We start from the raw sequence: 20709 nt of genomic DNA, 5'->3' as shown, positions 1-20709 counted from the left end.
GGCGCACCCCTTAAGCGCTCGGGCCGCCGCGGCCAGCCCCCTGCCGCCGCGCCCGCCATTCCGGGCCCCGACACCGTGCCCGCTGCTGCCGCTGCTGCTGCTCCTGGGGGCGGCGCGGGCCGGCGCCCTGGAGATCCAACGCCGGTTCCCCTCGCCCACGCCCACCAACAACTTCGCCCTGGACGGCGCGGCGGGGACGGTGTACTTGGCGGCCGTCAACCGCCTCTATCAGCTGTCGGGCGCCAACCTGAGCCTGGAGGCCGAGGCGGCCGTGGGCCCCGTGGCAGACAGCCCGCTGTGTCACGCCCCGCAGCTGCCTCAGGCCTCGTGCGAGCACCCGCGGCGCCTCACCGACAACTACAACAAGATCCTTCAGCTGGACCCCGGCCAGGGCCTGGTGGTCGTGTGCGGGTCCATCTACCAGGGCTTCTGCCAGCTTCGGCGCCGGGGCAACATCTCCGCGGTGGCCGTGCGCTTCCCGCCCGCCGCGCCGCCCGCGGAGCCCGTCACGGTGTTCCCCAGCATGCTGAACGTGGCGGCCAACCACCCGAACGCGTCCACCGTGGGGCTGGTGCTGCCGCCGGCCGCCGGCACGGGCGGCAGCCGCCTGCTCGTGGGCGCCACGTACACCGGCTACGGCAGCGCCTACTTCCCGCGCAACCGCAGCCTGGAGGACCACCGCTTCGAGAACACGCCCGAGATCGCCATCCGCTCTCTGGATGCGCGCGGCGACTTAGCCAAGCTCTTCACCTTCGACCTCAACCCCTCCGACGACAACATTCTCAAGATCAAGCAGGGCGCCAAGGAGCAGCACAAGCTGGGCTTTGTGCGCGCCTTCCTGCACCCGCCCGACCCGCCGCCGGGCGCCGCGTCCTACGCGTACCTGGCGCTCAACAGCGAGGCGCGCGCGGGCGACAAGGAGAGCCAGGCGCGGAGCCTGCTGGCGCGCATCTGCCTGCCCCGCGGCGCCGGCGGCGACGCCAAGAAGCTCACCGAGTCCTACATCCAACTGGGCTTGCAGTGCACTGGCGGCGCGGGCCGCGGCGACCTCTACAGCCGCCTGGTGTCCGTCTTCCCCGCGCGCGAGCTGCTCTTTGCCGTCTTCGAGCGGCCGCAGGGGTCCCCCACGGCCCGCGCGACTCCGGCCGCGCTGTGCGCCTTCCGCTTCGCCGACGTGCAAGCTGCTATCCGCGCCGCGCGCAACGCCTGCTTCGTGGAGCCCGCACCGGACGTGGTGGCGGTTCTCGACAGCGTGGTGCAAGGCACCGGGCCGGCCTGCGAGCGCAAGCGCAACATCCAGGTATGCCAAAGGAGAGGGACACGCGCCCGGGGTGGGGGGGCGAGGGGGGAGGGAGAGCGTGCGGGTAACTGGGCGGGTTGTGCGCTGAGCGGGACACCGGTGTGAATGTGTGGGACCCAGACGTGCGTGTGGAGACCCAGGTACTTTGGGCCACAGGTGCATTTGTTGGGACCCAGGTGTTGGCCACGGTGGGGGCACTGGTGCAGATTTGGTATAGGTGTGCGCCTGCGGGCACTCAAGGGAGTGCTGGGTTAGAGGTGAGTGTGACTAGGTGTGTGGGAGGAGTCAGGTTACAGATGTGCGGGGAGAGAGCCAAAGGCGCATATATAGCCCAGGTGTGCACGAGGTGGTCCTAGGTGTGTGCCGAGTGCAGAGCAAGTGAGTGCATGAACAAAGGCGTGTCCCGGGCTGCTGTGAGCCTATCAGGGCTGCTCTGGGAGTTGGCAGATGTGTGCTTGGGTGTGGCAGGTGTGCAGGGAGGTATGCAGGTGTGCACCAGGACCCTGCAGATGTGTGTGAGGGAGGGAGTGATGGGGTCGTGTGTCACTGAGCCGGTCATGCAGGAATGTAGGGCAGGTAGAAGTGTCCCGCAGGGACACAGGCAGCAGGGAGGGCCTGGGTGTGCAGTGGGATGTGTGTGGCAGAGAACACAGGTGTTTGGGAACCATAGGTACTCTGGGGAGACCACTGGTTGGCAGACAGCTGTGTTCCTGAGGCCAACTTCTATTCACTCATTCAACATGTATAAATTGAGCACTTAGCATGTACTAGGCCTGGGGGCTGCAGGCTAGCCGGCCACACTTGTGGAATGCCTATGAAGTGCGTCAAATGGCATAACCGTCTTGGTTCTCATGGCAACCCTCTGAGGTTGCCTACTCTCACCCCCATTTTACAGGTAAAGAAACTGAGGAACAGAGAGGTTAAGTAACTTGCTCAAAATCACACAGCGGGGAACCAGCAGAGGCACGGTTTGAATCCACGCTGTTTGGCCTCATCTGTGTTCTTAACACCACTGATCCTTTGCTGCCTAATGGACACGGAGCTCAGAGTGTGTGTATGTGCACGTGTGTTGGAGGAGTCTCAGGTGGCTGATGTGGTACAGGAGCCGGGGGAGCAGAGGGAAGTGAAGAGGACTGTATGCGGCCCTGGGGTGTGCAGCGGGCAGGAGAGGGCCCTGTGCGGCAGGCAGCAAAACCGGCGGGGTGGGAATGGGGCCCAGGCAGCTGGGACTGGGTTGGACTGAGGTGAGGGTGCCAGGTTGGGGGATCACTGTGTGTGTTGACCTTGTGGGGGACATGACACAGCTGTGGAAGGGAACTTTGTGCAGGTCCCCTCAAGAAAGCCCACTAGCAAGGGGTCACTTCTTCAGGGGGCCCTGAGAGGTGGGACCCTGTGCCTTTTCCACACTCTGCATCCTCGTGTGAGCCGGGGGAGTCCATTTCAACACCTAGGAAGCCTCAGCTTCTCTCGCAGCGAGATGCTGAACTCAGCCTTTTCTTGGTGAGCTCTCCTTGGGGCCAGGCCCCCCATGGCCCTGCCCCGTCCCTTCTCCATGGTCTTCAGGCTGCGGGGAGAATCTCATGAGATTAATTGTTCCCCTGTGGGTGTGCCCAACACTGGGGCTTTGAGAAAATGCAGATTCCTAATCCTGCTTTCGGGCTCCCACAGCAGCCTGCCGCCAGCTGGCCGGTAGCCCTGAAAATAAAGGTCACGGTGGGTGAGCAGGGCAGACTGCCACCCATGGGGGCTGGCCAGGTCAGGGCTGGCTGCCCAGCCCTGTGATTGGGACATCTCCCATTCCCCTCCACAGAGCCACATCCTCCAAAGGGGTGTGTTTGAGGGTATAAACTTTGTTTGGGGGTCTCAGGGCTAGAGGAGGTGAGTGGGGAGTCAATCCCTGTTTTACGGAGGGAAGACCCTACTGGGGTGGCCCAAGCTGAGGTCAGGCCAGCCCCTGGGCCTTCGGCCTTTCCAGGGTCTGTATGTCCATCCAGGCCCTTGGTGTGGGTTGATCCATGGGATTCCTCAGGCCGCCACTGCAGTATCCCCCTCCCCCTCTGGCAGGAACAGGCCTGGTTCCCACGGTCCCCAGCCTGGCCTGGTGCGGTGACTCACTCTGCTGAAGGGGGCTGGGGCTTCCTTCTCCTTAGAGGGGCAGGGCCTCTCCAGGGACACAGCCCCAGGGACAGAGTGGCCATGGGCCTTCTCCCCACCCCCAGGTGGGGTGGATTTCTGGCCCTCCTAGCCGCTCTCCCTGTGTCCTCCACACCCCTCCCCTTCCCCATGCCCAGCTGTGGACACAGGACAGTGCTGCTGGGATGTATCTCCCAGATGTGTCCAAGGCCACAGGGTCTAGGCCTCTAGCCTAGCCCTGGGTGGGGGCGGGGCGGGGGCTGGTTGTTCCTGCTTCAGGCTGTTGCCAGCTCCCCAGCTACAGGCCAAGAACTTGGACTTTGTACCTTGGATTCAAATCCTCTTCTGTCGCTTCCCAGCTATGTGACCTTGGCAAGTGACTTAACCCTTTTGAGCCTCACTTTCCTCCTCCATAAAGTGGGGACACTAAAAACGAATCCCTAAGGATTGCTTCAAGGACTAAATGAATGAGTTAATGTGAAGCACGGGGAGCCTGGCCCATAGTAGCTCCTGGTAGCTGCCTGCTGTTCTTGCCATTCCTGGGGGCCTTATTAACACGGCTCTGCGCTCGGCCCCGGGCAGCGGTGACCTCTTCTGTCTGGTTCTACAGCAGTAAATACCCCACCATGTCCCACCTCTAGCCTCAGATGGAGGCCTCAGAAGACATTTCCCAAGCCCCTACTGTGTGCCCCAGCCTGGCGCTGGGAGCTGGAGCCCAATGGTGACTCCGTTTCTGCTCTCATGGCCTGTGCAGGTGAGCAGAGGACAGATGTGTGGCCAGGCACTTAGAGCCCAGGGGGCCGGGGGGTGGGTAATCAGAGAACCTGGACAGAGGGAGCCCCAAGAGGGGACATCATAGCTTCGGGGAGTGGTGCTCTCAACGTGGAGGTGGATGGATGAGCAGGGGTTAGCCATGTGAAGCTGGCATGAGGTGACAAAAGGGTCCCAGCAGAGGGAACAGCCTGTGTGAAGGCCTGGAGGTAGGACACAGCAAGGTGGGCCAGAGCAACTAAAGGTGGTCCCTGCGGTGAGGCGAGCGGTGAGAGGGGGGTGAGAGGGGGTGAGAGGGGTAGGGCCCGCAGGTGTAGGGAGGCTGCACCATGGCGTTGGGACTGCATCCTGGGGACGTGGGAGCCATGAAGGGTCTCAGCCAGAGCAGAGATGTGATCTGAATGAGTACCTCACTTTCCTCTTCTGTCGAATGGGAGTGATAAGAAGGTACTTACCTCACAGGCCTGTTGTGGGGATTAAAGGCGATAACACCTGTAAAGCTCTCAGTAGAGTGCCTGGCACTCGTGTTTGCGATTCTAGTTGATTCTTGAACAACTCAGGGTTAGGGGTACCGACCCCCTGCACAGTAAAAATCTGCATATAACTTCTGACTCCCCCAAACCTAACTACTACTAACAGCCTTCTGTTGACTGGGAGCCTTACCGGCAACATAAAACGGGGCTGATGTCTGCTTTGTGTATTATCTGTGTTGTATGCTGTATTCTTACAAGAAAGTGGGCTAGAGAAAAGGAAAGGTTATGAAGAAAATCAGAACAAAGGGAAAATACATTCACAGTGCTGTCCTCTAAAAAACCACACGTAAGTGGACCCACACAGTTCAAACCCGCATTGTTCAAGGGTCAACTATACTCTCGTTATTTTTAATATAATTATTTTAGAAAGTCTCTCGGAAGCTAGTGAGAGGGACGATGAGCGGCAGGGAGAGTAGTTGGAGGGCCGGTGCTATGTTCCAGGCAAGAGATTCACTCCCTCACTCGCAAATATTTCTTGAGCGCCTACTGTGTGCCGGGCCCTGTGGTGGGCGCTGGGCACGGTGGGGGAGGCGGCAGGTCGGGCCTTGTTCCTGGGGGCTGTGTAGGGCCTGGTCTGCGGGCACGGAGGGAAGCAGTGTGTTCCGGACGGATTCAGGTGCCAGGATGTAGCCGCAGAGGTGGGGACGGACAGGGTGGAGCAGGAAGCTGCCCAGTGTGGTCCAGCATCGGGATGGAAGCTGGTGCTGTTGGAGTAGGGCATGTGGTGGGGTGCCTCTGGGGGAGAGGACGGATTTGGCCTGGGGGTGTCGGGGGGGGTTCCAGGCACCTGGAATCCCTTTCTTTTCCAGATCCATCTGGCCTGACTTCTATAGCGGCAGGTGGTCTCAGGGGGGCTGGACGGTGGGGTCCAGGACCCTGTCTTTCTGTCTGTTGTCTAGGGACATCTGACCCTCAAGTGAGGTGGTTCGGGTGGGCCTCTGGAAGTCCAGCCTCCCACTCGTGTTCGGGGAGTCTTTTGACCCCACAGGTCCAGCCGCTCAGTCAGAGTGATCTCAGACCTTCCAGCTTCTCACCTGGAGGACTCTGTCCTCTGCTGCCGCCTTCTATCCAGGAATCTGCTGGAGAAGGGAGGAGCTACTGAGGTGTGAGGTCAGAAGCAGGGAGACTTGTCCACCCCGCCAGGCTTCAGGGGGCCCCAACTTTGTCCCTGATTATTTTTGGCATATTTGGGGCCGTGGCATGATTTTGAGAGAGAAAATGAGTGAGAAAAATATCCTTCATGCGTGTAGCTTGGATCCCCTTCCTCCATTTATGTTTGAGGTGAAAGCCAGTTGGGAAGTTGCTGTGTGCTGTCAGTGGGGGAAACTGAGGCACAGCGTTGTCCAGCAAGGCGAGGGGAAGCTGAGTCTGATTCCCTGCCTTTTGAATCTTTCCTCTCAACCTTTGAGTGACCGTGATATTTGTTTTTTTTTTAAGTCAAAAGGAAAACCAACAGGGAAATGCCAATGCTGCATTTTCAAGGTGTCTTTTTATAGTAAAGGTGGAAAAAACCCCTCAGGCTGTTTTAAACTGGCATGCGGTGGGTGGGTGCTCGTCGTCAAGAAGGCGTTTTCTGAACCAATTTAGGGGCTGAAATGCTGGGTGGAGGTGGAGGGAGACAGAGCTTCCAAGATGGGCTTTACATTTGGAGTTGGACTGGGGGCTGGGAGTGAGCTTCCCATAGCCAAAGGTACAAGCAGACACTTGGTGGGACTCAGGTGGTTCCAGCAGGGTTGGCTAGGATGACCTTCTAGCCTAGAGAGACAGACAGGCCTTGGGCCAGGCGACAGTTAATATCCCAACCAACCCTGGGAATGTCACCAGTCCTGACTCCCTGGTATGAGACGTTGAGTCCCATTCTTCTCCCCATATGCTGTGTGACCCAGGGTGAGTCTTACCCTCTCTGGGCCTCATGCTTCCTCACTGTAAAATGGGACAGTGTCTCCCTCTGAGGATGTGGGCAGATTAAAATCTCACGTGTGGTGCCCAGGAAATGGTGGGTGCAGGTATTAGTAACAGGAGGGAAATACTACATCTGAGAAAAATGTGCTTGGCATGTGTCAAAGAGCCAGCGGAGCAGGGGTTGCTCAGAGGAGGGAAGTCAGGCCCTTGGAGGAGATGGAATCACACCAGGTCCTAAAGGTGACTCGGGTGGGCGAGACAGAGGGGTGAGGCAAAGGTGTGTCCAGGGCCGCCCCAGCTGAGTGATCTCAGAGGCAGGAAGGCAGAGGCTGACGGGGAGAAAGCGGGCATGTGTTCAGTGCCGTTGATGGGGCAGACACCGGGCATCTGGTGGGCCTGAGGGGTGTGCGGAGGCTAGGTGCCCTGTCAGCTCTCTGGGGCTGGATAATAAACATGGCTGAGCTCCCAGTTCTGAGTGGGGCCACCATGTTGGCCCTTCACGAGTGCCAGTGCATTTGATCTCACAGCCCCCCTCCATAAGGCAGGAAATACTATTGTCTCCAGCTTACAGATGGGGAAACTGAGGCCCAGGGTCACATGGCTGGTTAGCAGGCAGGGAGATCTGCAAACTGGCTGTCGCCACCATGGTGGACAATGGCTGGTATTAGCTGTGAGCTCTTACTTGGGAATTCTGCAGTTACCCTGCCCCATGGAGACTTGGCAGGGCCCTTTGTACAAAACCCCCTCTGTGACAGCACCTTCACGCAGGTCCTGGACGGCAGCTGGGAGCTGAGGGGCAGTGACTCAGTTCCAGAGTAGGGAGAGGCTGGCCGGGGCATCCGTCAAAGCTGGGTCTGGTCAGGCCTTCTGAGCAAGTGGGGGAGGCAGGGAAGTACGAGTTGCATTCATGTCTAAAAATGTGAACATCTGGATTCTGGAAGGAGTGAGCCTCCTGGCCCTTTGAGTGTGCAACCGAAGGATGTGGTCAGTTTGAAGGATACTTGACAAATCTCTTTCAACAGTGACCCCAGGCCTGGACCAATGCTGGCTAGGTACTGGGCTGGGCGGCTGCCTCCCCTCCTGGGCAGTACGGCGCCATCCAAGGTTGGCTCGGAGAGGGGATGGAGGATCTGTCCGGCCCTAACCATACCCACCGTTAGGACCTGCCATGCCCGCGCAGGCCCAGAGGCTTCATGAGTGCTGGACCCTGGCACCGACTCCCTGGATTCTAATCCTGGCGCTGCGCCTTCCTAGCCGTGGCCTGGGGCAAGTCACTCACCTTCTCTGGTCCTCTTTTCCCCATCTGTAAAATGGGGCCGGCATGGGGAAGAACCGGGCAGCTGTGTTCAGCAGAGGCTGTGTGCGCTGCAAGAGTCAGACCTGCCGGTGCTCATGGCGTTGAAGGAGTGGGGCCGGATCGCCCTCGGGCTGCTGGAGGGAGAAGGGACATGGTGTGTCTGGACACGGAGCATGCGGGCCTGAGCCCCGGTCGATGTGGGGTCCCGTCCCCTTTCTGGACTTCAGTTTCCCGATCAGAGTTGGGCTGTGGGGGTAGCAAGGGAGCGCTGGCTGTCCCGGAGCGGCTCCTAGCAGCACCAGCGCACCCGCTGTTAATGCCCTTGCTTCCTGGGAATTGTGTCCGGTACTTGCAGGCTCTTTTATGTAGCCAGTCTTTAATCCCCCCGGAAATGGAATGAGATGAGTGTTACCCCTAATCTACAGAACAGGGAAACCAAGGCCCAGAGAGGTTAAGTGACTTGCCTGAGGTCACGCGGTGGGTGAAAGGTGGAGCGGGGGTCTCGCTGTGGAGCCCGTGCTCAACCCCTTCACTCCCTGGTTCCTCCCAAAACACTGACTGAAGGGGTGTGATCCCAAGGTGCCCTCGCGGTCACAGTGGCAAGAGGTGAATGGGTCCATCTTAAAGGTGAGGAAACACACCCAGGGCAGCTCTGGCCTTGCTGGGGCTGCTGTGAGGAGAGTGAGAGCTTCCCAGTGAGCCCCAGCCCCCAGCATGGTCCCAGGCGTGGGGCTTCTGTTCCCCAGGACTGTGGCTGCCTCAGCCTTCACCCACCAGAGCCCAGCACGTCGTAGGCAGCAACTCCTGCCTGCCCTTGCTCCTGGTGGAGCGTTCTCTAGAATGTGGCAGTCTAGGAGGGGGCCCAGCTTTGTTACATGGCAGCCCCCAAAAAGGGATGATTCGGACTGCCCCTACCCTGCAGGAGCTCCCAGTCAGGGAGGAGATCATGACAGAAGATATGCTGCAACCGGGGCTGCACACTGCCCAGCCTCTTCTGAGAGAGTCAAGGAAGGCTTCCTGGAGGAGGGGGATGTTGGAGCTACGTGGGCAGATGGGGCCGGGGAAGGCATTCCAGGCAAAGGCGAAGGCCCAGAGATGTGGTGGAACGTGGCTTGGGTAGCAGGCAGAGATGAAGCTAAGAGTGTGTGGGGTCTGGGGTGCAGGCCAAGGATTTAGATGCTGTCCTGTGGGCTGCGGGGAGCCAGCAAGGCTTTGGAGGAAGAGTGAGACATGGTCGATCTGGTTCTAGAAGGGACTCCTCAGTCCTGCTAGGTGCTGGCAGAAGCAGGAGGCTCTCTCCCAGAGCCCCCACTGTGGCTGGACCAGGTGACTCCCGTGGGCCTCTCGGGCTCTGACAACGGTGTGGGGATTGCCATGGAAACCAGCCGGTGCCGCGTGGGGACAGGCCTGGAAAGTCTTCTGGCACCAGCCACATGCATTTGGATCGTGGCTACCCCTGGAGCGTGGCTGTTCTCTTCTTTTCAAAGCCCATGTTTGGGCCAGAGCCGAACCCAACAGGCTGCCTGGATGGGCCCCTGCACCACCCACTCTCCCGCTGACACTCGATGCCACCGAGATCTGAGCTCCGTTGGGCCAGCGGGGCTGGCCCCTCCCCGTCCACCATCCTTTACCCTGAAACACGATAAATCACACGCTGGAGGAGGGAGGAAGCTCGAAGCTCCATTATGAGGCCCAGCGAGGCCCCAGCGGGGCGTTAGTCATGGAGTGCTTTCTGCTCTGATCGGTAAATAATGGGGGGGCAGTGGGCAGAGGCCTTGAAGTGGAGGCCAGGCCCGGGAAAGGAGCTAAATGGGGATCTGCGGTCACATCCGCCCCCATGCCCCTCTCAGGGCCTGTCCAACATCTGTGTTTGAAGTGAATGAGCCCTCCAGAAGTGGCCATCTCCTTGATGGGCCTCAGTTTCCCTAGCTTGCCACCCAGGGCCTTTCCAGCTCCAGGCAGCCAGGCTCCCAGCAGCTGTTGGCTCTGCCCGGCAGAGCATTGGGCGGAGAGGCTGTGGGTAAGGGCAAGGACTCTGGAGCCAGCCTGCCTAGGTTTCAGGCTTGTATCTGGCCATTCTGCCTGTGTGACCCTGGACAAGTCACTGCTCTGTGCCTCAGTTTCCCTTGCTATAAAGTAGCACCAACTTATAAATTGGCAGGGGTACAAAGCTAACTTACTATTGTGTTGTTGATACTACTGTATTGTTATTATTTTAAAGCTGTCCCTTCCCGACTTGGGGGTAATTTCTGAACTGGGATGTGGGCAGCTGGAGGTGACCCTGGTGCCACCTCCATGTCCCAGCACATGGGACCCAGTGCAGAGATGTTTGCTGGGGACTCCAAGCCAGCCCTGTACCCTCCGCTGTGCCCACAATCAGTTATATGATGACTCTGGGACAGAGGCCAGCACCCAGGGGATGGGGAGGAGGCTGTGAGTTCCAGTCCCCAGGGCTCCTTGGCCCCAGGAGGAGGAAGGCCAAATGTGCCCGAGAGAGGCAGCTGCGGCTCTCAGCTTCTCCTGGCCCACATCCCCTCTAGGGGAAGAGGCTGGGACAGAAACTGTTCCAGGGAAAGGAGGGGCTGGAGCCGCAGCGCTCTGCTGCCCCGCCCCCATTGGAGCTGGCGGGAGGGAGTGACTTCCCCCAGCCAGGGAAGAGTCGTTGGCGGCCCATCCCACACTGTGTCCTCTGGGACCCCAGGGGGGAGGGCTGGAAATGGGGCCAGGCTGGGCCAGAATGAGAAACAGCTTCAAGAAGGGGGAGCTGGGTGTCTGGGGGGGCCATGTCCAGCTAACAAAACAATGGCTGCTTGAGTCAGCGGCTGTGGTAGTAGTTCCCAGGCAGGCCTGAGCAGAGCGGGCCTCGGCCAGGCTCCCAACGCTGGTCGTGGGTGAGGGTGGGTGTGTGGATGTGGTAGAGTGGCTTGTCCTGGGGGGCTCCTGTGTGACCTGCCCAGCTAATGGGGAACATCGACTGAACATCTGCAGGGGTCAGTATCGAGGGCTGCTGTGAGCTGAACCCTTTCTGGCAGCCCTGTATGGAAGGTGCTATTATTGCCCCCACTTTACAGATGCGGAGACTGAGGCTCAGACAGGAAGCAGCATCCCACGGTGAGTAATGAGCCACAAGACTTGCTACGTCAGGAGCCTCAGTTTCTCTGTCTGTAACATGGGGACACAACAAGCGTGTGGCTGTGAGGCAGCTCTGCTCGGGGCCTGCACATAGCGGGTCTTCAATCCAGTCAGGCCTCTGACCTCAGCCCGGGGGCTGCCCCTCCAGACTGTGGCCAGCTTGGTGGCAGGGCCTGGGGTGCCAGTTGTGGTTAGACAGACATATCGTCCTCAGGATGGCCTGGTTGGCTGGTGCACACAACCCTTCCAGATGGTGTTTGGCTGACCTGGACGAAGCCAGTGCCCTGGTGGGGTGTGTGTGTGTGTGTGTGTGTGTGTGTGTGTGTGTGTGTGTGACCCACCTCCTCCAGAGAGGGGGTCAGGGAAACAGAGGCAGCCTCTTTGAAACTCTGGAAGGGTCTACCCGGGCTGCTGTGTCCATTGCTACTTCTCGGTTTTCCCCCGGCCTGATTCAGGCAGCCTGGGGTCAGGTAGGGTATTATCGTGCTGTGTGTCCTGAGGAAGCCTCTGCCCCTCTCTGTACCTTGGTTTCACCTCTGGCTCAGAGCCAGGCCTCTTGGCTGTTGTTCTGTGGCCCAGTTGCACATTCTCTCCCCTCCTACCCCTCCAGGAAGTAAGCATCTTGACCACCCACTGGGAGGTGCTGGTATTTCCTTCCCAGGCGGCTGGTGGCTTCCTCCATGGTGTGGGGGCCTTTGCCACTTGCCCCTTAGAGCCAGGTCCATCCTGTTTCCTCACTGGGCGGGCGCACAATAGCCCCATGGCTCTTTCCATGACTCAGTTTACCGTCGGTGGAGGTGTCCGCTCAGTGGAGCCATAAACCATTAGCTGCGGTTTCTGAGAAGCTGCACTGCTAAGTGGGAGGGAGGGGTTTGGGTTTGGAGTCACAGGCGTGGCTTCAAATTCTGACCTGACCGTGACTGAGTACCCGAGTGCCCGCCCCCCTTACCTGCTGGTCACCTTGAGAATGCTTCCCCTTTAACCTCAGGGCTTCTGAAGAAGGGTAGGGGAAGGGCTAGTCACCTGGGCTTTGTGAGAAGCACGAGTCTTGTAGAGTTTGGTCGTTCTTTGTCTAGGCCTCCTGCAGACTGCCTGTCGGACCCCCTGACACCCTGCCTGATCCTTGCTTGCTCCCTCTCCTCTAGTGCTTGTCCCTAAGGGAGAATTCCTTGTCCTTGGCTGTCCGTACTGAGGGAAACATTGGCAGGGAAGGGCCTTGAGGGGAGCCCCAGAGGGGGCAGGCCAGGTAGAACAGGGCCTTGAGGGCAAAGTTTGGGTTTGTGTTGAGGTCACTAGGGATCCATTGATGGCTGTTGAGCTGCAGAGGGGACACAGACTGGTTTGTGGTTGCTTTTTTTTAAAATAAGCTTTTCATTTTGGAATACTTTTAGATTTATAGGAAAGTTGTGAAGATGGTACAGAGAATTCCTGCATATCCTTCCCTCCATTTTCCCTATTGCCAAAGTTTAATGTTCCCACGGTACATTTGTCAAAACTAAGAAACCAACATCAGTACTTTGCTCTCAAATGAGCTCTAGACTTTACTCCATGAGTGTTCTTTTTCTTTTCTAGGGTCCCATGTTGCATTTAGTGCCTTATAGTTTTAAAACTCCCTTTGGCCCCTGTGGAGGGTGAGGAGGACAGGGTTCAGTCCAGTCCCAAACCAGGTGTATTTTTAACACCCGAAAGTGGTGGTGTGCTTCCGGCTCCTCCCGGGTGAACTTCGCTTTCCGGGGTTCTCGGTTCGATAACAGTCAAACACTTGAGGTGGGAAAGTGCCCTCAGTTCCTGAGCACAAAGCCCCAACAGCCGGCGTGTTCTGTCCCTGGGACGGAACCCCTGAGCCTTGCAGCCTGCCCCCTGGCCTACCATGGACGCCTCACCCTCCTCGGAGTGCTACCTGCGGTGGGGCTGAGGTTTGGTGGGCTCTGCAGGCAGGATGCAGATGCCGGAGAAACTGGGCTCTCGAAGCTCCTGCTCCAGCCGGCTTCCTGGGGAGAGAAAGGCAGCACAATTACAGTTGGTAGTGAAATCAATATGTCAGAGTTTTAATGGGAAAGTGGGCAGAGCTGAGCTTTGGCCCCAGGAGGCAGCTAGCTAGAGAGAGGGCGTGTCCCGCTCTCAGAAAAAAGCTGAGACCAGTTATTGCTCATCCCATTTCAGAGAGGGATACACTGAGGTTCTTAGAGGAACCAAAAGTAGCAGCCAGGTGCTTCATGGGCCTGAACACCTGACTCCCCTATGTTGCCATACACACAGTAGGCATACAGTTGGCCTGAATGTTGCTCTGGTTCTCCAGCACCCAGCATGGCAGGGTTGTTCTCACTCTCTGTTGGGAAAAGAAGCAGCTGAATATAGTCAATCGCACTTTAGTCAAAATTAGTCTCATTTCTTTGGTAAACATTCACCCTAGAGCGCAGTCTCCACCCTGGAGAAGCTCATGTTTATTCAACCATGATAAATGAAAGTGGTAACCAGCACAGTGCTGTCCAGAAGAGGGGAGATTTTTTTCTAAGTCACATCTTGAAAGCTGGTGAAAAACTTGCTCCCTGGGCATGTCTGGCAAAGGGACTAGCATGGGTCAAGACAAGGGGGACTGATGGGCCAGGGGAAGTATGAGGGCTCAGAGGTGTGGGAAGGGCATTAGCTGCTGAGGCAGCAACATTATGAAGGGTCAGGAGCCTGGTGGAAGGTGTGGCCACATTTGAGAAATTGCAGAGGTTGGTGTGGTCAGAGCATACGGTGGGACAGAGTCAAAAAAAGCAAGACTTGAAGCCTGAGCGGCTGGAACCAGATCACAAAGGCCTTGAATGCCAGGCCCGATCCTGAAGACAGCCGGGAGCTGGAGACGGGTCTGACGCCAGGGAGGAGTTAACCAGTTTTGTGCTTAGAAAGGTGGCTCTCCTGGATTGGAGGGGGTGCTGGGAGAGGCCAGCCCCCCTCTGCTCCCAGGGGAATTTGTGTTTTGAAAGAACTCCGGAAAGTGAGACTTGAAGGAACGCCGGTGCTGAGGGAGGAATTTCAGGCAGTGTCCGAGGTCAGGGTGGTATTTTGGGCCCGAGGAGCTAACTGCCCCTGGAGATCAAGTTTGGCGGAGGCCACACTTGGGAGGGCAGCCCTGTCCCCAAGGGCACTGTCCCCCTGTCCCAGGACTGCCGCCACCTCCCCCAGCTGTTGGGTGGCCGGTGGACACGGTCCGGCTTCCGCAGCCCTGTGATTTCCCCTGGCAGTCCAGAACAAGCTTCCCCCTCAGAGCACAGATCGTCCAGGGCAGCTGACAGGGGCTTACTTCTCCTTTAAAATTTTTTTTTTAGATTTTATTTTTAGGATAAGAAAAAAAAAGGTTGGAGGAAAGGCTTTTTAGAAAATTCCTTCGGTACAGAATTAATGGCTTGTGAACGTCAGGGCGGGCGGGCGAGAGCTGGATTCCCGGCGTGTTCCTGCCTCATCCTCTCTACCACCCGGCCCACAAGTCACCCTCATCTGGGTGCCTTGTCCGGCTTTTCCTGGCTGGCTGGGGTCTCCCATTGCGGGGCCCAGGGGAGAAAACCCTAAGGGTGTCATCTGGGGCCTCCTGGGTCTTCCCTCCCCTCCCCCTCCCCAGAGCTCAAGGAGGAAAATCATGTCCTCCAGGCAAGGGTTTACAATTTTAATTTTAAAACAGCTTATTATTTCATGATGCAAGTAATCCATATTCAGTAAAGAAAAGTTATGTAACCCCTAGGAGAAGCTTCCCTCATGGCAGGCCTCGGGCCCAAGTGCCCACTCTCCTGCCTACTTGCTGACAGAGCCCCCCTCACCTCTTCCCTGCAACTGCAGGATGGCTGAGGGGCGGGCCCGAGACCAGTAGAGGCTGCTGGGGGACATGGTCCCGCACCCCCTTTCCACAGCTGTCCCCCACCTCGGGCACACACAGAATGAAGTCAGGCAGGGTAGGTCTGAAGCTGCAGGACAAGAGGGAGCCAATTATGTGGTGGTCTGGGGAATGACACTCCAGGCAGCGGGAACAGCATGAGCAAAGGCCCTGAGGCAGTGCCCAGTGTTTGAGGAACAGAAACAAGGCTCCTGTGGCTGGAGTGGAAGAGTGTGGGTGAGGAGGGTATGGGATGGGTTTAGAAGGGCTCAGAGCCCCTGATGGGAGGATATAGGATTCAGTGTTTATTCTGAGTGTTGTGTAAACCATCAGAGGTTATCAAGCCCGGGAGGCCTATTTGCATTTTTATTTATTTATTTATCTAAGATTTTATTTATTTATTTGAGAGAGAGAGAGAGCACGCACACACCAGTGGGGGGAGGGACAGAGGGAGAGGGAGAAGCAGGCTCCCCACTGAGCAGGGAGCCCTGATGTGGGACTCGATCCCAGGACCCTGAGATCATGACCTGAGCCAAAGGCAGATGTTTAACCCACTAAACCACCCAGGCGCCCCCTTTGCATTTTTACATGGCTCACTTGGCAAATGTGTTCAGGGGGACATGTCGAGGTCAGCATGGGCCCAGAAAAGAGGGACTAGGAAAGCCTCCCGGCTGAGAGGCTGCCTTAAGGGGCTCCTGGGCAGTCCAGCTGGAAAGCTTTAGAGGTAGGCATGATTTGTTCCAAATTCCACTTCATAATATTTGAGTGACAGTCCTATCTGAAATGGCAGTGGTGTCAGCCAACACTTCTGGAGCATTTCGGCACAGTGCAGGCGCTTCCCAATGAATGATCTCATCCCCTTCTTGTGACGGGAGAGCTAGAGACACGCCTACTTATAGTTAAAGAAACTGAGGCTCAGAGAAGCGAGGTCACTTGCCCAGTCACCCCCGGCCATCCTGTGGAAGACCACCCACCCGTGGGTTCTGGCCCAGGGGTGGCCCCAGCCCCACCCCACCCCTGGGCCCGGGGCCTGGCCCCCTGGGGACACTCTGGGATACAGGCCTCACCTAGAAGCCTGTGGGGCCTGACACTGTGTTTATTTGCCCAAGGACGGGCACACCTGGTATTTTTTGTTTGGTTTTGAAAACTAGCTGAGCTTTTGAGCAAACCCCATACGCGCACATCGTCTTTGGCTTAGGCCTGCAAAAACCACGAATGAGAAAATTTTTTTTTTTAAGATTTTTTAATTTCTTTATTCGAAAGAGATAGAGACAGCCAGCGAGAGAGGGAACACAAGCAGGGAGAGTGGGAGAGGAAGAAGCAGGCTCATAGAGGAAGAGCCTGATGTGGGGCTCGATCCCATAACGCCGGGATCACGCCCTGAGCCGAAGGCAGACGCTTAACCGCTGTGCCATCCAGGCGCCCCACAAATGAGAAATTAAAAAACAACAACAACAATAACAACAACAACCAAAAGGCTCTAAGGCTGCACCCTAAAGCCGGTTCGGATGCGACATTCTGGTGACCTTCGGAGTCCCTGCTCAGAGCCTCCGCTGCCCACGTCCCAGCACCCAGGGGGCCGAGGTGGGGCTCAAATCTTCTGCCAGTTTCAGTCACAGAGGCGTGACACTACAACTGGTGATCCAGAGCAGGCCCCTTCCCCTCTGAGCCGCAGTTTCCCCATCTGTGACATGGGACTTCATAGGGCTGCCAGGATGTAGAGAGTTGATGCCCAGGCCTGGTACAATGTCAGTTCTCACTAAACGCAGCCTGTTATGTTTTGTTTTGTTTTTAAGATTTTATTTATTTATTTGAGAGCGAGGGAGAGAGAGTACACACAGAGGGAACGGGAGAAGCAGACCCCCCACTGAGCAGGGAGCCTGACGTGGGACTCGATCCCGGGACCCTGAGATCATAACCTGAGCTGAAGGCAGACACATGACCAACTGAGCCACGAGGGGCCCCAAACACAGCCTGTTGTTATGTTTGCTGTCGTGACTGTTACCTCATTATGGATGTGCCAGCTTTACCAAAATGGCCTTACGACGTCCTGTGACTTATCTCAGGCAGATATCTTTGTGTCTCGATCCCTAAGGATTTGTGGTGTCACTCAGGGGTGGGGACGGCCCTCCTGGACAATGGCCGTTATCTCCATGCTCAATCCTGCAGGACCTTGAGGTTGTGTGTCCGGCCCCCCGCCCCCCACTCTTTGAAACCATCCTTGGGTCTGCATCCTTGTGGATTTGCACGATTATCTTTTCAAAGGTGCTTCCTGGAGGCCAGTTTTGCATTTCTATGCAAAATGCAGAAGGAACCTTTGGAAGGAGCAACAAGACCCACAAGACCCCGGGAAGGGCAGGAACAAGTCCAGGGAATGGTTGGGGGCTGGAGTCACTAACTCCATTTGCCTCACTCCGTGTGGTGGAACTGATTCGCCACTTGGGGTGGCCTGGGCCGATGTGGATGGCGGGGTTTTGCGTTTGGACATGCGTTGCCTTGGTTTGCCCGTCTGTAGTGTGGGCAGGTGAGGGGGATGTGTGCTTGTGGGAGAAAGGGAGGCCTCGGTTTGGGGAGGCCTCAGTCTGGGGTCTGATAAGCTGCTGGGAATTTGGGTGGTGGTGCTGGGGTCAGAGCGGGGGCCCGGGAGGTGGAAACCCCCTGGTTGCTGTGGAGACCCAACCAAGGCAGGAGGGACAGCTCTCCGGTAGCAGCAGGAAAGCTGAAGTGGAGGATGGCCTCCGGTGGCCTGGTTTGGGCTCTTCTGCTCTGCCCGGCCGTGACCAGCCATGAGGGGCAGCTCCAAGTCTGGGAGGGTGTGTAGGCCTCACCCTGTCCTCACCTCAGTGGCCTCCTGCCTGACCTTGTCCCACTGCCAGCTCTTCTTGCCTCCATCACATAACTTTTCCTGTACAGTTCCTGCCTACCTGAAACGTCGTCTTCTCGGGCCAGCTCTGTGAAGCACGCTGAGGCCAGGGGTCAGTCTACGGTCAGGGATAGGGTCCTGCTTGTGTTTGGGCCTCAGCCCAGACCTGCACATCGAAAGCAGCAGAGCAGCAGCAGGACTTTAAAGCTCTGATGCTGAGGCCTGACCTACAGTGTGGGCAGGGACCCAAAGAAGGTTCTCGAGCCAAGGTCTGACGTCCTGCTTCTTTTCCAGCTGCAGCCAGAGCAACTGGACTGTGGGGCTGCCCACCTACAGCACCCGCTGTCCATCCTGCAGCCCCTGAAGGCCACACCTGTGTTCCGAGCCCCGGGCCTCTCCTCTGTGGCCGTGGCCACTGTCAGCAACTACACAGTGGTCTTCCTGGGTACAGTGAGTGGGCGGCTGCTCAAGGTAGGGCTGGGGCGTCAGGGCTGGCGAGGCTGAGGGGGTGGAGGAGGTGAGGGGAGGCTGAGTCTAGGGAGGCTGTAAACATGGCCTCTAAGGGCCCGATATTAGCCTTCATTCTCTCCGGTTTGCCTAGCACCTTACAGTTTACAAAGCATTTTTCACATCCATTTCTTCTCCTCGTGCTCATAATAAGAAGTGCCCTGTCCTGCTGAGGAGGGAAACCAGGCCTGAGAGAGGGCCCTTCTCTTGTGTCTCTAGGACTCGGCTTTGAAGCAGAGGGATCTCTCTTCAAGTCTCTGAGCTCTGCCACTTGCTGGCTACTTGACCTTGGACAAGGCACTTTCCTCTCTCTAGGCCTCAGTTTCCACATCTGTGGAGGGTTGTAAGCCCTACCTCTTGAGACTTTCGGGCTTTGACAGGGGAAGGCCACAGCCTGGCAAGTAGGGGCTCTCATTGCCATTTCTTCCCCTACCCGCCCGCCCCCCCCAACCAAGATGACTGGTTTCTAGAGGTAATGATTCCTGGAGCTGGGAGAGGTGAGAGGAATCTCACCACCACGGGGTAGGAAGGACTTTCCAGGGCCTGGGCCAGCTTCCTCCTTGCCACCTCCTGTCCCCTGCCTGTCAGGAAAGTCAGCTGCCTGGCACAGCTCCAGTGCGTACCAGGCCCTGGCCTAATTGACTCAGATCCGATAACTCAATTCCCTCAGCTACCCAGGTGGACGCCACGGGCTGGGGTGTGGACTGGGGCTTGGAGCCCTGGTCGCCTGGCCCCGGGACCCTAGCTGGCCCGCTAGCAGTGGTGGGGAAGGTGCCAGGTGTGGGAGCAGGGAGGGGGTGGAGACATCCTTCTCAGCCTTTGAAGCCCCACTGAGGGTCCTTACACAGTGGGACTCATGTTTTGGGATCAGATACTTAGATTTAGATCCTGGCTCTGCTGGCCCCAGCTGTGTGGGCCTGTGTGACCTGGGGGTGGTTGCTTCTCACCCCGAGGCTCAGTTTCCTCATCTTTCATGGGGGAAATGAGCTGGACCATCCCAGACTGTGGTCAGAGTCTGCTGTCCCCTGTGAAGGAAGTAGCACCAGGATTCCCATTTCACAGAGGAGAACGCTAAGCCTCAGAGGGGGGAAGTGACTGCCTCAAAGTCACACAGTGAGAGCTGGGGTTGAATTCAGGGCCAGGAGCTGACCAGGAGCCCACATGACCCCTCAACCCAGACCTCTTTACCTACCACCCTGCTCTGTGCACTGTCTTCTCCCACCAGCCCTTCCCTGCTCGGGGCTTAGATTACAGCACCCAGCCCAGGCTCTGGAGCACAGTAGGTGCTCAATAGATGTTTGAAGGAGTGGAAATAAGCCGAGTGTCTGCTGGGTGCCTGAGGGCAAGGGAAGGTCGGAGACCGAGCAGCGGCCAGGCTGCCTGGGCAGACTCCACCAAGAGGCCACCTGGGATGGGCGACGTCTCAGGGGCTGGAGGCCAGCCTGCGGGAGCCTGGGAAGAGAGTAATTCCAATTTGGTGTGAGGAGGGCCTTTGAGAAGCTCTTCTAGAGGGTACCAGGAGGACAGATCTTCACTGAAGGGAGAGGAAGAGAAATACTCCAGCAGGGAGCACAGCGTGCTCTAAGGCCTGGAAGCTGGAATGCCTGAGTTGGGTTGAGGGGGTGAAAATGAGCCTGGTGGAGTAAGCTGGGGTTGGTTGTCAGAGCCTTGAATGCCAGAACCAGTTTATTCTATAAGCGGGAGGGAGCTCTGAAAAGTTAGCAAAAGTTAGGAGCCCACAGAGAAGGGCCAGGCAGTAGGAGGTCCCTGGCAGCTGGCCCAGAGAGGCTTCTAGACCACTGGTCCCGACTCAGGGCCTGGCGGGGCCTCCAACAAGGCAGCATGCTGGCAGTGTGAGGGGCCGGCCGAAAAGGAACAAGGTTTGATGGAGCCCTGGTGGGCATTGTCTGTTCTCAGAAGGACATGCAGAGGGGCTCTCAGAGCCAGCGGAGCTTCCAGGCCTCAGCTAGTCTGGTCTTCCTCCTGCCAGGACCCTGGACCCCACCCCCTCACCTCATCCCTGGACGGTGGGGTCAGACAGGCCTGGGCTTGCATTGTGACCCTGAAATATCTTTATTTCATGACTCTCACCAAGTCTGTAGCCTCTCTGGGCCTCAGTCTCCTCATCTGTGAAATGGGCGCAAGAGGGGAGGCCTGAGAAGTGTAGCCCCATGAGTGCTTTCAAGGCACCTTCTCCGTGTGCGCTCACCATGGTCCTGAGGGGCAGGAGCGATCACGAGTCCCATTAGGTCAGGAAGCTGAGGGTCTGAGAGGGGGAGTGACAACTTGTACGTTTGTACAGCTTGCAGATGTCAAAGTCAGAATTCAAACCCACGTCCCTGCTCTTAGGCAGGATGTCAGCCAGCCTCCCAGAGAATCTCTTGTAAACTGTAAAGTCTATATGTATTCACACGGTGG

The 20709-nt window shown here is 57.6% G+C and overlaps 1 protein-coding gene across 1 annotated transcript in view; it reads left to right on the top strand.

Moving 5' to 3' along the window:
* Window position 1: 1 nt before the first annotated feature.
* The window catches only part of PLXND1 (plexin D1), a gene marked incomplete at its 5' end in the record, with an annotated part of 54915 nt that continues 34207 nt past the window's right edge, over window positions 2–20709 (top strand). The window contains 2 exons of the mRNA XM_034657254.1: window positions 2–1300; window positions 18079–18255. Coding sequence (XP_034513145.1) covers window positions 2–1300; window positions 18079–18255 — 1476 coding nt within the window. The remainder of the gene's footprint in view (window positions 1301–18078; window positions 18256–20709) is intronic.

The sequence above is a fragment of the Ailuropoda melanoleuca genome, chromosome 4 (genome assembly GCF_002007445.2).
Source record: "Ailuropoda melanoleuca isolate Jingjing chromosome 4, ASM200744v2, whole genome shotgun sequence".
NCBI lineage: Eukaryota > Metazoa > Chordata > Mammalia > Carnivora > Ursidae > Ailuropoda > Ailuropoda melanoleuca.
Note: the sequence above shows the minus strand (reverse complement) of the source record. Positions and strands in the feature narration are given on the sequence as shown.